The sequence below is a fragment of the Leucopleurus acutus genome, assembly GCF_964270905.1.
Source record: "Leucopleurus acutus genome assembly, chromosome: 14".
NCBI classification, from domain to species: domain Eukaryota; kingdom Metazoa; phylum Chordata; class Mammalia; order Artiodactyla; family Delphinidae; genus Leucopleurus; species Leucopleurus acutus.
In genome coordinates, this window is record NC_139156.1 from 75,226,045 (window position 1) to 75,244,817 (window position 18,773).

At 38.7% G+C, this 18,773-nt stretch overlaps 1 protein-coding gene across 1 annotated transcript in view; it reads right to left on the minus strand.

The window, feature by feature from the left end:
• Positions 1-660: 660 nt before the first annotated feature.
• The window catches only part of ZNF37A (zinc finger protein 37A), a 56,266-nt gene continuing 38,153 nt past the window's right edge, over positions 661-18,773 (minus strand). The window contains exon 5 of the mRNA XM_082854882.1: positions 661-9,297. Coding sequence (XP_082711008.1) covers positions 7,847-9,297 — 1,451 coding nt within the window. The 3' untranslated portion in view covers positions 661-7,846. The remainder of the gene's footprint in view (positions 9,298-18,773) is intronic.

The following is an 18,773-nucleotide window of genomic DNA, read 5'->3' on the forward strand; positions in this document are numbered from 1 at the left end:
TCCATGCTTAAGATCCCGCATGCTGCGCAGCACGGCCAAAAACGACAACAAAAAACTAGCAAAACAAACAAAAAACAAAAAAAACCCCGAAATTAACATGCATGCTCAGCTTTAGTAGAAAAAGCCTGTTTCCCAAAGTGTACAATTTAGATTTCCACCAAACTTGTATGAATCCCAGTTGCTTCATATCTTCATCAGTTTTTAAAAAATCATTTTAGCCATTCTGGTGTGTAGTGGTATTAAATTTTTGTTATAATTTACCTTTCCTTGATGGCTACTGAAGCTGATCAAGTTTTCACATGTTTACTTGCCAGTTAAATATACTCTTTGTAAATTATGTTCAATTTACGTTTTTCTGCTAACTTTTCTGACTTTTTTTGATTTATAGGAGCTCTTTACACATTTTGTGTAAGAATCCTTGGTTAGAAACATGCACTGCAGTTGTCTCCTCCCAGTATGCCACTGCCTTTTTTTTTTCTTTTTTTTGGCGGTTCGCAGGCCTCTCACTGTTGTGGCCTCTCCCGTTGTGGAGCACAGGCTCTGGACACGCAGGCTCAGCGGCTATGGCTCACGGGCCTAGCCGCTCTGCGGCATGTGGGATCTTCCCAGACTGGGGCATGAACCCGTGTCCCCTGCATCGGCAGGCAGACTCTCACCACTGTGCCACCAGGGAAGCCCTAAACATAACTTTTATATGCACTGAGAAAGCAGTGTGACTCGCTTTATTACAATATTTACTTTATTGCTGTGGTCCGGAACCAAGCCAATAACTCTGAGGTCTGCCTGTAACAGTCTAGTTATGTAGCAATCTGAGTCCTGCAGCTTTACTTTGCTATTTTCAGACTGTGTCAGCTATTGTTGGTCACTGCATCTGCAAATACATTTTAAATTCATAATTTCCAACAACAAAACCTGCTGTTGGATGGCAGTTAGGGTTGCATTGAATTAATCATTCAATTTAGGGAGAAATCAGTCTTCAAAGTCATCAACACTAAGTAAATCCTTTCATTTATTTTTGTTAACTGTTTTGGATTTGTTTTTGTAGGTGTTTTTTCTTCCCTTCCTTTTTTTGTTCTCTTGTGATCTGACGACTAACTTTAGTGTTGTGTTTGGATTCCTTTTTCTTTTTTGTGTGTATCTATTGTAGATTTTCAGTTGCAGTTACTATGAGGTTTTGATATAGCAGTCTATATCAAAAAAATAAGATTGTATTAAGTTGCTGATCTTTAATTTCAAATGCATTTCCAATATCCTGCACTTGTGCTCTCCTCACAATTGCTGGTTTTGATATCATATTTGTGTGCAGATAATTTACTATCTTTACTGTATGTTTGCCTTTACTGGTGAGCTCTTCCATTCATAATTTTCTTGTTTCTAGTTGTGGTCTTTTCTTTCTCACCTAGAGAAGTTCCTTTAACGTTTGTTGCAAAGCTGGTCTGGTGGTGCTGAATTCTTAGCTTCTGCTTGTCAGAAAAGCTTTTGATTTCTCTGTTGAATCTGAATGAGAAGCTTGCTGTGTATTCTTGGTTGTAGGTTCTTCCCTTTCATAACTTTAAATACATTGTGCCACCCCCTTCTGGCCTGCAGAGTTTTTGCTGAGAAATCAGCTGATAACCTTATGGGAGAGTTTCCTTGTACGTTATCTGTTGCCTTTCCCTTGTTGCTTTTAATATTTTTTCTTCATCCTTGATTTTTGTCAATTTGATTACTATGTGTCTTGGCGTGTTTCTCCTTGGGTTTATCCTGCCTGGGACTCTCTGCCCTTCCTGGACTTGGGTGACTATTTTCTTTCCCATGGTAGGGAAGTTTTCAGCTATTATCTCTTCGTGCATTTTCTCAGGTCCTTTCTCTTACTCCTTCTGGGACCCCTATAATGAAAATGTTTGTGTGTTTAATGTTGTCCCCAAGGTCTCTTAGACTGTCGTCATTTCTTTTCATTCTTTTTTCTTTATTCTGTTCCATGGTAGTGATTTCCACCATTCTGTCTTCCAGCTCACTTATCCATTCTTCTGCCTCAGTTATTCTATTCATTCCTTCTAGTGTATTTTTCATTTCAGTTATTGTATCGTTCATCTGTATGTTCTTTAGTTCTTCTAGGTTTTTGTTAAACACTTCTTGTATCCTCTCCATCTATGTCTCCATTTTTTCCCCACGATCTTGGATCATCTTTACTATCATTACTCTGAATTCTTTTTCAGGTAGATTGCCTATCTCCACTTCACTTAGGTGGTGTTCTGGGGTTGTATCTTTTTCCTTCATCTGGGACGTATTCCTCCGCTGTCTCATTTTGTCTAATTTTCTGTGATTGCAGTTTCCATTCTGAAGGCTGCAGGGTTGTAGTTCCTTCTGGCTTCTGCTACCTGCCCCCTGGTGGATGAGGCTGGCTAAGAGACTTATGCAGGCTTCCTGGTGGGAAGGACTGGTACCTGCGCACTGGTGGGTGGAACTGGGTCTTGTTCTGGTAGGCAGGGCCATGTTGGGGTGTTTATCAGGCAGCAGTTTATTCAGGAGGACTTTAAGCAGCCAGTCTGCTGTTAGGTGGGGCTGTGTTCCTGCCCTGTTGGTTGTTTGCTCTGAGGTGTCCCAGCACTGAGCCTGTAGGCTGTTGGGTGGGGCCAGGTCTTGGTGAGAAAATGGCAGCCTCCAAGAGGGCTTAGGCCAGTAAGTACTTGCCAGAACTGCTGCCACCAATGTCCTTGTCCCTGCAGTGAGCCACAGCCAACCCTGCCTCTGCAGGAGACCCTCCAACACGAGCAGGTAAGTCTAGCCCAGTCTCTCATGAGGTCACCACTTTTTTTCCTGGGTCCTGGTACACACAAGACCCTTGTGCGTCCTCCAAGAGTGGAGTTTCTGTTTACCCCAGTCCTGCGGAATTCCTGTGATGAAACCCCGCTGGCCTTCAAAGCCAGACTCTCTGGGGGCTCCTCCTCCTGTTGTCAGACCCCCAGGCTGGGAGCTCAGAACTTTCACTCCTGTGGGAGAACTGTGGTATAACTGTTTTCGAGTTTGTCAGTCGCCCACCCGGCATATATGAGATTTGATTTTATTGTGATTGTGCTCCTCCTACTGTCTCTTGGTTGCTTCTTCTTTGTTTTTGGATGTAGGGTATCTTTTTTGGTAGGTTCTAGCATTATTTATTTATTTATTTTTTGGCAGTGGTTGTTCAGCAGTTCATTGTGATTTTGATGGTTCCGTAAGGAGTGAGTTCACTTCCTTCTACTCTGCCATCTTGTCTTCTCCCCACAAGTCATTCTTAACACCCTTTCATTTATTTTTGTCTTTGAACTTCTCTTAATTTTGTGATGCACTTTTTGGATTTCTGGAACTGTTTTAGGGCTATTGTATGTCCAGTGACTTGAACATAATTATTTCCTTTATTTTTCTGTTTCCCCTTTCCCCAATTATGCCAGGCAGGAGAATAAATCTGTTCTTTGCCACCCTATCCAGGAAGGATGCAATTCTCCTGGCATCATTTAATTTTTCTATTGGTTGTTTATACATAAAAATATAATTTTTATATAGCCAGTTTGCTAAATTCACATATTTCTAATAATTTTTCCATAGACTTTTAAATGTAAACAATGGTATTACCTGCAAATAATGAGTTTTACTTCAATCCTCCCAGTTTTTAGGTCTTATTTTTGTTTTTATTTGGCCTTACTGACCTGACCTAGCTAAAACCTTCAGTCCACTGTTAGATAGTAGTGGTGGCAGTAACAAGCATTCTTGTCTCATTATTATTTTTTTAAATTTATTTATTTTTGGCTGCATTGGGTCTTCATTGCTGCGTGCGGGCTTTCTCTAGTTGTGGCAAGTGGGGGCTACTCTTTGTTGTGATGTGCGGGCTTCTCATTGCAGTGGCTTCTCTTGTGGAGCACGGGCTCTAGGCACGCGGGCTTCAGTAGTTGTGGCACGCAGGCTTAGTTGCTCAGTGGCATGTGGCAATCTTCCTGGACCAGGGTTTGAACCCGTGCCCCCTGCACTGGCAGGCTGATTCTTAACCACTGCACCACCAGGGAGGTCCTTGTCCCATTATTAATATCAGGAAGAAATATTCCAGTATTCGTCTACTTAATTTGATGTTTGTTGTATATTAGCTTTTTACTTGTTTTTAATGAAGTTTCCTTCTATTCCTAGTGTAGTTTTTTAATCATGAATGTGTGTAAAGTTCTATCAAATGTTTTCCACACCTACTGAGACACTAATATTGTTTAACTTATTTTTTTTTTAATGTGGTAGGCTACATCAATTAACTTAAACTTTTAAGTATTGCTTGGATATGATTTCAAACTTACTAAAGTCACTAGTAGAAAAAACTCATTCCCATTTCCCCCTGTGCACTGCATTTCCTCCATCTGTCCCTTGAGCACATACTTGAACTCTGTGTCTACACACACACACTCATTACTCTTTTTCTAAAGCATTTGAAAATAACCTGCAGACACGAGACTTCGTTTCCCCTATGTACTTGAGTGTGTATTTTCCTGAAACAAAACACTTACTTACCTATGGACCCAAGTCTGGAAATAAACACTACCATCGAATTTACACACTCTTTATTGTCCCAACTATTCTATTTTTCCTTTTTGTTTTTATTTTAAAACATCTTCAGTCTAGTCCAACCTGGAACAGTCTCCCAGTCTTTTCCTTTTATGTCCTTGACAATTTAAATACAGGCTTTACGTTCTATAATATAACCTTTCAAGGGGGTTCATCTGATATTTCCGCATTAGCATACTCTGGCTATGCTTTCTTGGTAAGAATACAGCACAAATGTGTTGGCTCTTCTCAGAGCATCTCACCAGGGAGTACATTACGTTGACCTGTCCTACCATTGGTGAAGTGAACTTTGATCACTTATGTTGGTATCTGCCAGGTTTATCATAAAAATCACCATTTTCACCTTGGTAGTTGATTAGTATTTTGTGGCGAAATATTTGGAGATAATGCCAATACCTGTTCTTCATTAAACTTCTACCCACAAACTCTAGCCTATGTTGGCACCTACTTACTGAATCAACCACCAGTATGATGGTTGCCAAATAGTGTTTCTTCTATTGCCATTATTCCTCCTACATTTATTAGTTGGCTTATAAAGAAAGCTTTCCCTCCTCTATGTATTTATTCACTTATTTATATCTGTACAAATTATTGGATTCACATTTTTAAGTCACTTATATTATAGATGCTATTTTTATTTGTTTTGATCAAACTGTCTCAAATTTGGCCACTGGAACCTGTCCAAGGTGGTTCTTTTGACATGTTTCCATAATTCTTAGAACATTTTCTTATTGTCTGGTAGATATTTCTCCCCATCTCTGACTTGGAATAAGCTATCACTCCAGAGACCTCCTCCATTTTTGGTGGGAGGATAGTATTTAGTAATTAATAACCTGGTAATTGGTGTGCTCAGTGCTACTGAGCTGTCAGTAGACAGATCCATAAAATACATACAAACACACACACAATGACTACTATAATTATTTCTGTGTAGTTAAAATGAGTATCATTCCAGTCCAACACTCCAGGTGGTTTTCTAACTTCCCCCCTTTCCATTTTTACAGATACCTTTTCTAACAGTGAGGAACCTGGCTTTCATCATCTTCAATACATTTACTTATCTGCTCAATGTTACCAGTATCTCAGCCATGCTAACCATCTCTTCCATTTGCCCCCAGCACTCTTGATGCAGGTTGGCACATCACCACAACACCTTTCTCATCCCTCACGGCAGGCCTATTCTGCCTCTTCAACGCTAGGAAGGGAAGGCAGAAGAGAAATTTACAAAGTGCAAAGGGAGAAAGGAGAATGAGAGAGAGGAGTAGAAGGCCAAATGGATTGAATTTGAAATACTAAATCTATCCTTTGATTCCTCTAGTGAACATCATTTAGTCAAGATGTGTTGTCCTTTGATATGGCTGGAATTTTTTTAATTTTAGGATTTTGTATCTAAATTCATAAGATAGTGGTCTGTAACTTTACTTTCCTGAAATGTCTTAAAGGTTTTGGTATCAAAGTTGTACTGGCCTCATAAAGTGAACAGGAAAGTTCCTATCTTCCTATCTCTGGAAAAGTTTATAAAAGTTTGGTATTATGTCTTTTTTTAATATTTAGAACAAGTGCAGTGAAGCCATCTGTTCCTATGAGTTTTCTTTCTGGTAGATTTTTAAATATGACTCAGATTGTTTGCAGTTTGGGTAAGGTACAATCTACCTCTGGTATGACCTTGTGCTTTTATTGATAGCATGCTGTGTTTGCCAGGGGCCCATCCTCCTGGCAGTTCCTGAATTCTATTCATTTTTTTCTCAGTACTGAAAAAGAAAATCTACTTGTGTTTTTGAGATTAGATTTTCAAGTTCCTGCCCTGTGTCAGTATTCTCAAAATTTTGAGAAACTGGCTATGTGTTTGAAGCCTCTCATGTTTCAGAATTTTTCACTCCAGCCTTGACAGGCAAAGGTCACCATTCCCTGGCTTCTGGTCTCCCTGCACCCTAACCCCCCTTGCCCCACCAAGCTATAGCCCTCTGCCTGAGCCAAGCTCAATATTCAGGTTCCTCCCTGTAGCCAGAATTGGCAAGTGCTCCCAGGAAAAACAGCTATATTTTCCCATATACTTTCTGTCATTCACTCCCTTCCTGAATATTACCATTCTAGCCCTCTTTGCTTCTGCAATAGGTTGCAAGTAAATAGATGCTTTTTGTGAACTGCTTTTCTAGTTGTTCTTAGTGAGTGCACTGGTCTGCTGCAAACTACTGTATCTTACTCAGTAGTAAAATCTATTTGTGCTTTTTAAAGTTCCATACTTAACAATGTATATGTTTGTACATGAATGTTCTGCTTTTTAAAGAAACATGTTAAGTTGGTTGCAGTAAGTCACTTCACAGCAGGATGGCATCTGGCCAAACTGTTAAACACTGGTAAGGCAGAAACTACCTATATTTCATACCACTTCCACTACACCAGGTAGCTGCATTCAAGGAACCTACATTGCCCCTTTGATCCACCATTTCAGGACAGGCCACTCAAAATTAGTCAGCCTCACAATTAATCAGAAATCCTGCTGGCAAGCTCCTGTCCTATGTATATCACCAAGACCAGGGTATCTCTCTCTACCTGGACATCAGAAAATCTTCTTGCATGTGGGTCCCCTTGCTAAAAATCTTCCCTTGTTTTCCATATGCCTCAGCAATAAACATGTGAGTTGCTTATAACCCCCTTGGTTCCAGCTGATATCCAGTACCTTAAAGTGGAAGGAATAGCACACCCAGCAATAGGCCAAATTGTATAAATGCTATGTCTAAATGCAAACATTCTCCACATTTCCTAAATGCTAGACACTTCAGTTCAAAATTTCTGATGTATGATAAGCTTAGGTTTAACTTAAAGCTTCTACCCACTTAAATTACTATCTGATATCCACTGAAATGCTACTTCAAACATTTCACACAAGTCCAATAAAACACCAACTCATAGTAAATGCTTTCCTATAATTTGCTATATAGTTTGTGCCTTTTCTCTGGCCTGTGGATGAAGTCTTCTTTATGAATACTGATAGAGGTTTCTACCCTGTGTGATTTCTCTGATGTTTAGTGAGGTGTGGCTTTGGGCAGAAGGTTCCCTGTATTCATTCACCAATAGGTTTTCTGTACTCTGAGCTTTCTGATGCACTGTATGGTTCAAATTCCAGTAGAAAATTTTCCTATGTCCAGAATATCTTCATATTATTTTCTTCCCTCTGTAAGTTCTCTGCTGTATTACGAGAACTGACTTTAGACCAAAGATGTTCTCAAAATCTTAATAGATTTTTCTCCCTGCTTTGTGTTCTTTGTTATATAAACTCTTGACTTCACCCAGAGTGACTTCCCTCATTTATTATATTTATAGGGTTTCTTCCCAAATGTGTTCTCTGATGTACAGTAAGTTTTGACTTCACATAGAATGATTTCCTGCAAACATTACATTCATAGGGTTTCTCCCCTGTGTGTGTTCTATGATGTGCAGTGAGTTTTGACTTCACACAGAATGACTTTCCACATTCATTACACTCATAGGGTTTCTGTCTTACATGAGTTCTCTGATGAACAATTAGGGCTGATTTCTGACGGAAGTTTTTCCCACATTCATTACATCCAAAAGGTTTCTCTCCTGTATGTCTCCTCTGATGTTCTGTGAAACCTGAGTAGTAGCAGAAAAATTTTCCACATTCAGTACATTCATAGGGCTTCTCGCCTGTATGAGTTCTCAAATGTTTAGTGAGCGTTGACTTCTCAGAGAAGGATTTCCTACATTCATTACATTCATAAGGTTTTTCTCCTGTGTGAGTTCTTTGATGTTTAATGAGGTCTGATTTTCTGAGAAAGGCCTTCCCACATTCATAGCATTCATAGGGCTTCTCCCCTGTGTGTGTTTTCTGATGTACAGTAAGGACTGACTTAAATGAGAAGGATTTTCCACATTCATGACATTCATATGGTTTCTCCCCTGTGTGTGTTCTATGATGTTGGGTGAGGGTTGACTTTTCACTGAAGGATTTCCCACATTCTTGACATTCATAAGGTTTCTCCCCTGTATGAATTCTCTGATGTTTAATGAGGTCTGAATTCTTGCAGAAAGTTTTCCCACATTCATGACATTCACAGGATTTTTCCCCAGTGTGGGTTCTCCGATGTCTTGTGTGGGCTGACTTCTTGTTGAAGGTTTTTCCACATTCATGACATTCATAGGGTTTTTCTCCTGTTTGTATGCTCTGTTGTATGCCAAAGACTATTTTTTCATTGAAAAAGTTTCCGCATTCATTATATCCAATAATATTGTCAATTGAGTGGCTTCTCTGAATTGGAATGAGATCTGACTTCTGGCTCAAAGGGTGAACATTATGTTCAAAGAGAATGGATTCCTCAAAGAAATTTTCTCCACATTCATTAAATTCATAATGATTCTCTTTTGGATGTGTTCTCTGATGAGCAAAGAGAGATGACATATCACAGAAGGTTTTTCTGTATTCAGTGTATTCACAGGTGTTCTGTCCTGTGTAAGGATTCTTATGTATAACAAAGAGTGAATTCTCTTGGAAAGCTTTCCTACATTCACTGTGTTCAAAAGGTTGCTCCAAAATTTGAATTTTTTGATGCTGAACAGAGTCTTCATTAAGACAGAGGCCATTCCCATTTTTATTATATTCATAAAGTTTCTCTTCAGAGTGAATTCCTTCATGCTTTTCATCATGGAACCATTTTCTACCTTTGTTAAACTCATCAAACTTCTTTCTTGAATAGTTTCTACTGCTATTAATTAATTCTGAAATAAAGTGACAAGAAAGATTAGTTCACAAGGATATTTGGAGGAAATAGTTAGCATTAGGTTTCGGGGAGTTGATCAGTTTAGGTCTTATCTCTTCCATGCCTAGAATATGACAAGAGTGTATATGTCCAGTCTTCTCTCTCTTTTCCATTCTACCCAGCAGCAAGAAATCGATATTCTAAGAGCCCTAACTCATAAAGGAACAGTACTTCTTTTCTAGCTCTGATTCATGAGGAATAAAAATAAGCAACAAAAGAGCAAACTTGCCACAGATTCAGACTTAGAGCTCTATTGTAGGTATGGTATGTTCCCTTTACATCAGAGTTGGTCAGCAGTGGACCTCTCCTGACCATCAAACCCTGTTTCAATCCCTTCTGGCTTTCCCCCAGATTTCACCTTCGTATCAGTTTTCAATCCTGCTTTCATATCCATGTTTCAACATCTCTGTATACCATGAAAACCGTAAGGAATAAAATTCTAAACCTGGTCCTAGAAATTTCTTTTACCTTTACCTTATGATTATGTGTGGTTGTTTTTACTCCTCTACTATCTACAGTATTCTATATCCTTGAGTTTAATGTCCAAAAACTGACAGTATATATTTAAAAATTTACTTTATTGAAGTATCGTTGATTTACAATGTTGTTAGTTTCTGGTATACAGAAAAGTGACTCAGTTATTTATATATATATATATATATATATATATATATATACATTTACATATTCATTTCCATTATAGTTAATTACAGGATATTAAATCTAGTTCCCTGTGCTGTACAGGAGGACCTTGTTGTTTATCCACTCTTATATATCCTAGTTTACATCTGCTAATCCCAAACACCCACTCCATCCCTCCCCCTTGGCAACCACCAGTCTGTACTCTATATCCGTGAGTCTACTTCTGTTTCATATGTAAGTTCGTTTGTGTCATATTTTATATTCCACATATAAGTGATGTGGTATATGTCTTTCTCCTTCTGAATTATTTCACTTAGTATGATAATCTCTAGGTCCATCCATGTTGTTGCAAATGGTATTATTTCATTCTTTTTTTATAGCTGAGTAAGATTCCATTGTATATATGTACCACATCTTCTTTATCCATTCCTCGGTCAGTGGACATTTAGGTTGCTTCCATGTCTTGGCTATTGTAAGTAGTGCTGCTATGAATATTGGGGTGCATGTATCTTAGAGTTTTGTCTGGATATATGCCTAGGAGTGGGATTGTGGGATCATATGTCAATTCTATTTTTAGTTTTTTGAGGAACCTCCACCTCCATAGAGTTCTCCATAGTGGCTGTATCAATTTACATTCCCACCAACAGTGTAGGAGGGTTCCGTTTTCTCCACACCCTCTACAGCATGTTATTTGTAGACATTTTAATGATGGCCACTCTGACCAGTGTGAGGTGGTACCTCATTGTAGTTTTGATTTGCGTTTCTCTAATAATTAGTGATGTTGAGCATCTTTTCATGTGCCTATTGACTATCATCATCTTTGTGTTCTTTGGAGCAACGTCTATTTAGGTCTTCTGCCCATTTTCTTGTTGTTGTTGAGTTGTATGAGCTGTTTGTATACTTGGGAAATTAAGCCCTTGAGAACTGACTATATATATATATATATATATAATTTTTTTTTTTTTTTTTTTTTTTGTGGTACGCAGGCCTCTCACTGTTGTGGCCATGGCTCATGGGCCCAGCCGCTCTGTGGCATGCAGGATCTTCCCGGATCGGGGCATGAACCCATGTCCCCTGCATCGGCAGGTGGACTCTCAACCACTGTGCCACCAGGGAAGCCCGACAATATATTTTTTTAAAGTATCACTGAGACAAACATATTTTTTAGCCATCATTTTACAAATCTAGAATGACTATATTTTTCTTTGGGTAAGCCCAGCTGTTAATCCCCTATAAATTGCTCATTTTCATCTACTGTCATCTACTCCTTGCTGTTCCCCTGGTTCTGTCTCCTCTGTGTTCATCCACCCACCTGTAGATGTAATGATGTATGGAACTCTTTCTTTGGTGTCCTGGTGTGTTGGGCAGAGGATTTCTTGAGTTACAGATGGTTGAAGGGGAGTGACAAAATGAATATCTCAAACTGCCATGATGCTGACATCATTCACAAGGGTAATTTTTAAAAAACAGCTTTGTGTTGTTTTGTGGCTACTACATCAGAATATGTGTGTGATTTGCACATAGGGATAGTTATCAGAAATGTTCAAGTATTTGTGCAAACACCTGGTAGTGTAAGAAAGAGACCTCAGACTCTCAGTCTGTGAGGAGTTTTACCTATAGTGCTGTTATTCCACTAGAAAGAGGTGTGGAATTTTTTTCCTACATTTAGCTGAAATGATACATGATCTCGCCTCAGCCTGGAAGGCATTTAAATCAGCTTCAACTGACTGGCCAGAGTTGTATGGATGGCAAAATGTGCCACAGACTTCTTCCTTGCAGACCAAGGCAAAGTGTAGGCAAAATATTAGTATACCCTGCTGCACCTGGGTACAGCTGGGCCAGGCAAAAGGCTAAGAGAAGAATTTGAAGAGGAAACTATCCAGCTTTCTACCACAGACCTTCATTGTTAAAAGGCTAAAACAAAACGAGGAATAGCACATAGGTAGAAAAACCGGCCAGAAGTCACCCATGGAGAAGTAAAATGAGTAGCACTGTGGGACTCTGGAAAATAATGTTACTTTTCTACACAGTTAGGCCTTTGTGAGCAAATGTTAATGAAACTTGGAACCTAAGGTCAAAGAATGAGATTGGGAGAGTAATTATTAAGGGTAGGGCTCTAGAGAGATTTACATTTCAGTGCAGGTGCTGAAACCTGGGAGCCCTGATGACATCCTAGGTGTGAAGCTGGAGACAGTGGTCTTTTTTTTCCCCTGAAGAAATTTATATACCAAAAGGTTAAAGAAAGAATTCAGGATCCTCCCCAAGGGAGCAAAGGTTTTTCTTTCTCCTTTTAAAAGAGTGGGACAGCTACCTCTCCCTTCTACAGGAGCAAGCCCAGATTCATTTTATCAGTGTTCTTCACCTGCAATACCAACTTTGTGTGTATGTGTAGGACACCTAGCTTCTGTCTCACTGCACCAAGAGTAAGATATTAAGGTACGTTGGAACTACACAGTTGTTATTTGGTTTTACGTAAATAATATTTCACCATGTGTTCTGTTCCAGAAACTACATGTATTGTATTTATGATATTAATCAAGGTAAAAAATTTAACTCTGAAATTTTAAATCTCCATAAAAATAACTTCAGACTGAAATGGCTCTTTGAATTTGCAAATAAATAACACAATCTTGAAAAATCATCATGAAACAATGCTCAACTCATCTTACGAAAATAGGACAGTCTCCAACCCCAAACCTGGAAAGATTACAACAAAGGATAGCTACAGAATACACACAGAAAAACTCAGTGATTATAAAAACTGAATACATTCTGATCAAGGATGATGTATTTCAGAAATATGAGATTGGTTTAATCAAGACTACTCACCAGTACGAACAGAATAAGTAGGAGAAGCCATATGATTTATCTCATACAGAGATAGATAGCATTTGACAAAACTGAATTCATGTTTTTTTTTTAAAAAACTCGAGGACTAGAAGAGAACGTTCTTAAAATGATAAAGGGCATTTACAGAAATCCTTAACATCAAAATTAATGGTAACATACTGAACAGTATCTCCCTGAGGTCAGAACTTCTGTACGACACTCTACTGGCTAGGAATGCCAGTACAAAAGGCAAAAAAGTCTGTATTCATAAATGACAGAATTGTTTACATAGAAAATTTTTACAAATCTACAAAACAACTACCAGAAAAAGTGAATTCATCAGCAAGGTTGCAGGATGCAAGGTAAATGTGCAAACATAAAGTTTTTCTATATACTATTTGTACTGTTTTTTCTATAATTGTTTAATGCTAGTATAAAGACAAAAATAATATAAAATATTTAAGAATATATTTAGAGAAAAATCAGCAAAACTGCTCAACTGAGAATTTAAAGACCTAAGTAGAGGTATACCCTGGTCAAGATGTCAGTTCTCCCCCAAATGAGTGATGCAATCCCAAATAACGTCCTAACAGGTGTGTCTGTATTTATGGAAATTAAATTTTAGAATCACCTTGTTAATGAAAATACAAAAGACCTAAAACAGTATAGAATTGTCCAGAATGTCTAAAAACATAGATATCATTTTAATACATTGTGTAGACTAAAGATGTTCTTGGCAACATTGATGCTGTAGAATACCCAAGAATCTTGAAGAAAACAGCAAACCTCAAACCTAGAAGGTTAACTCTGCCAGATGTCAAGACTTATAATATTATAATAAAAGACAGTGTGGTATTGTCATAAAGATGGATAAATCAATCAATGGAACAGTAAAGAAAGCCCAGAAACATACATATATGATCACCTGATAGATGACAAAGATAAAACTGCAATTCACATGTAAGGCCGGATGCTATAAAACTCTTAGAGGAAAACATAGGCAGAACATGCTCTGACATAAATCACAGCAAGATCTTTTTTGATACATCTCCTAGAGTAATGAAAATAATAACAGAAATAAACAGGACCTAATGAAACTTAAAAGCTTTTGCACAGCAAAGGAAACCTGTAAACAAGACCAAAAGACTGTAAACAAGACCAAAGGACAACCCTCAGAATGGGAGAAAGTATTTGCAAACGAAGCAACTGACAAAGGATTAATCTCCAAAATTTACAAGCAGCTCATGCAGCTCAATATCAAAAAAGCAACCCAATCCAAAAATGGGCAGAAGACCTAAATAGACATCTCTCCAAAGAAGATATACAGATTGCCAACAAACACATGAAAGGATGCTTAACATCACTAATCATTAGAGAAATGCAAATCAAAAACCACAATGAGGTATCACCTCACACTGGTCAGAGTGGCTATCATCAAAAAAATCTAGAAACAATAAATGCTGGAGAGGGTGTGGAGAAAAGGGAACCCTCCTGCACTGTTGGTGAGAATGTAAATTGATACAGCCACTATGGAGAACAGTATGGAGGTTCCTTAAAAAACTACAAATAGAACTACCCTACGACCCAGCAGTCCCACTACTGGGCATATACTTAGAGAAAACCATACTTCGAAAAGATACACACACACACACACACACCCTGCCCCGGCCATGTTCATAGCAGTACTATTTACAATACCCAACAGATGGAAGCAACATAAACATCCATCAACAGAGGAATGGATAAAGAAGATGTGGTACATATATATACCATGGAATATTAGCCATAAAAAGGAATGAAATAATGCCATTTGCAGCAACATGGATGGACCTAGAGGTTATCATATACTAAGCCAAGTAAGTCAGAATGAGAAAGACAAATATCGTATGATATCACTTATATGTAGAATCTAATTTTACAATGAAATGGATGAACTTATTTGCAGAACAGAAAGAGATTCACAGATCTCGACATCAAACCTATGGTTACCAAAGGGGAAATATGGGGGCAAGTGATAAATTAGGAGATTGGGATTGACATATACACACTACTATGTAGCTAATAAGGACCTACCTTACAGCACAAGGAACTCTACTCAATATTCTGTAATAAGCTATATGGGAAAAGAATCTGAAAAAGAATGGATACATATATATATTTAAAACTGATTCACTTTGCTGTATACCTGAAACTAACACAACATTGTTAATCAACTATACTCCAATAAAAAATTTAAAAAAAACTCAGCTATTGGCTTCCAGCCCACCTGATGTGAAATTATTCCTCTTCATACTCCGTGCCTGGCCCCAGTTCCCCTCTGTTCCACAATTTGTATGTGGATGAAAAGATGATGATATTTTAGAGTAGGAAGTACCTCTGCAGTGAAGTAGAAAATACAATACGTTCTTCAACTCAAAAGGAACAGTTCTTACTTCCTGGGGAATTCTGGAAATCATTCTTTGTATTTTTAAAAGCTGGAGAAATATTTTTTTAACAGTTTCACTTAGCTCCACCATGTGAAAAGAGGTAATAAGTAATTGGGGCCCATGCCCACCTCACCATCTTATATGATTATCATACAAGCACTCTTAGGCTGCCCAAACATAGAAACGTCAACTGTTTAAAACTGCCCAGCTCTACAGCAAACCTCCAACGTTGGGGAACACAGTGTGTTAACTCTGGATGTCTGACTGAACTCCCTTCATTCTCTAAGGGGCCTGTCTGTCACGGTTCTCTCTTCATCCACAAACTTGGGTTCCAGTTACATAGTCGTAAAAAAAAAAGGAAATAAAAGGTGAATTGCAAAAAAAACCACAATTCAGTGGAAGGAAGGACAGTCTTTTTAATAAGCTTCTGTTTATGAGAAGATATCATTAAGAAAGTGATTGATAAGATATAACTGAGAAGCTACTTTTCAATACATGAAATTTGACAAAAGATTCATACCCAGAATATATATATTGTTAAACATTTCTAAATCAGTAAGAGACCAACAACCTAGTAATATAAAAAAAGTAAATGACCTGAATAATCACTTCACTAAAGGAGATATCCAAATAAGCAACAAACATATGAAAAGATGCTCAACATCATTAGTCATCAGAGAAATGGAAATTAAAACTTAGTAACACACCACAATGACTAGAATGAATAAAATTAATTAGACTGACTATCAAGTTCTCAGAAGGATGTAATGTAACTGGAACTCTTACATAGCTGGTGGAAAACAGTTTAAATATTACTTTGGAAAACAGTTTAAATATTACTAAAGCTAAGTATATTTCTGGCTCTACAGCTAACAAAAATAAGAGTTTAGGTCCTCCAAAAGACATACACAAGAATACTTACAGAAGAGGAAATCAAGATGGCAGCAGTAGAGGACACTTAGCTCACCTCCCCCCAGGAACCATCTATTTTGGAGCAGGTCTCACTGAAAACAATGTGGAGACCGGCAGAAAGACTCTTACACAACTAAGGCTATTAAAAAGATTCATAGATTTGGGAAGGAAGGGAAGAGAAACAATCAGTTCAGGACCTGTGCCCCTAGGAGGGGACACAGAAGAGGAGGCTCAAAGATCCTCCCTGGGGGGGGGGGGCCGGGAAGCAGTTCCAACCCCTTATTGGGCAGCCTAGCCCTGGGGTCCGACACCAGGAAGATAAGGCCTCTTGGCTGGTATGAAGACCAGTGGGACCTGCGGTGTGGGGAGCTGTGAGAAACTTGGACTCTGCTCTTGAAGTGCACACACTTGCTTGCTCAGGGAACAGGCAGAGGAAGCAGACTGAGACTGCAGAATTTGGGCTGGTTCCTGCAACTGACCCAGCACGTGCCCCAGCCCACACAAAGCACCCGCTCCAGCCCTTCTTGCTCCACAGTGCAGCTCCCCACTAGGGCAAAGGCTGTTGCTACTGAGGAGCCCATGCAGTTCGGGGCATGGAGCTAGGTTGGACCTGACACTACCTCTGAATGGTATGAGGCGGGGGGGCACTACCAGTGCAGGGAGGGGCAGCAGATCAGGAGTGTCCTAGAACACTGACTTGTGGGCCAGGACAAGTCAGTGTTCTGGCTCGCACTGGGCACGCACGCCAGTCCCTCTTGCTCCAACCACTGCTGCCTTCTGGGTAACGGAACCAGCTCTGACCCAACCCTCCAGGCTTCTGCTCCACTAACTTAAGACCTGACACCGGCCCTGGCCCTGGTAGGCAGTGTCGACCACTGAGCATAGGAGGAGCCCTGGCTGACACCTGGCTTCTAGCCCCTCCACCTCCAGCCCTAGCCCTCAGCAAGGTGTAGGTGCCAGAATACCCTGGGGGGAGATACTCCCACCAAAGCCACTGGGCACACATAGACCATATAGGGACCCACCCAAGGACACCACTCCAAGACCAGGATTAGGTAACTGTTTCCCCTAATTTCACAAAGACAGAGAAAGTTAAGAAAAATGAGAAGAGAAAGGAATTTGTTTCAAACAAAAGAACAAGAAGAAAACCCTAACAAAATCAACTAATGAAACAGATATAATTTACTAAAAGATAGTAAAGCATTAGTAATAAGCATGATAACTGAACTAGTGAAAAGAATATATGAACACAGTAAGAATTTTAACAAGGAACTAGAAAACAGAAAAAAAACACTTGGAGGTGAAAAACACAATTAGTGAAATGAAAAATACACTAGATGGAATTAACAGCAGAATAGGTGATAGAGAAGGATGCAGAAGTGATCTGGAAGATAAAATAATGGAAATCTAATCAGATTAGCAAAAAGAAAAACTTAAAAAAAGGATAGTTTATAAAGGACCACTGGGACAACATCAAGCATACTGATGCTCTCATTATAGGGGTACCAGAAGGAGAAGAAATAAAAAACAGGTAGAAAACATATTTGATGAAATTATGGCTCAAAACCCTGAACCTAAAGAATAGATATTCAGGTCCAGGAAGCACAGAGGGTCCCAAACAAGAAAAACCCAGAGACTTACACCAAGACATATCATAATTAAAATGGCAAACATTAAAGATAAAGAGAATTCTAAAGGCAGCAAGAAAGAGTCACGTATAAGAAACCCCAATAAGGGTATCAGCTGATTTGTCTGCAGAAATTTTTCAGGCCAGAAGGGAGTGGCATGAGATATTTAAAGTGTTAAAAGGGAAAACCTTCCAACATAGGATACTCCACCCAGCAAGATTATCATTCAGAATTGAAGAAGAGATAAAGAACTTCTCAGACAAGCAAAAACTATTAACAGTCATCAATACTAAACTGACCTTATAAGAAGTGTTAAAGGATCTTCCTTAAGTGAAAAAAGGTGGGAGGAAGGTACAACAAGAAATAAGAAACTATAGAATGGAGAAAATCCCACCAGAAAAGGCAAAAATGTAGTAAAATAAGCTACTGTGAAAGTTAAAAGACAACATTTGTAAAATAAACTAACTACAATAAACAGTTAAGAGATAGACATGAAGATGTAAAATATGTTAAAAACCAAAACATGGGGGAATGTAGATCTTCTAGAATGTGCCTGAATTTAAATGACTATAAGTTTAAAATAAATACAGTTCTAGGTCAACATATATGAACCACATGGTAACTACAAATCAAAAACCCACAATAGTTTGTTTTTCTAATAAAACTCCCAGCAAACAAAGGTCCAGGACTGGGTGGCTCACAGGGAAATTCTACCAAACACATAAGAAACTACTAATACCTACCCTTCTCAAACTATTTGAAAAAACTGAAGAGAATGGAACACTCCCAAATTCAGTCTACAAGGTGACAATTACCCTGATACCAAAACCAGACACAAGTACAGACCAATATCTCTGAGGAAAATAGATACAGAAATCCTCAATAAAACATTAGCAAACCAAATTCAACATTATATAAAAAGGATCATATGCCATGATCAAATGGGTAGATTTATTCAAGGGATGCAAGGATGGATCAATATCCGCAAATCAATGTGA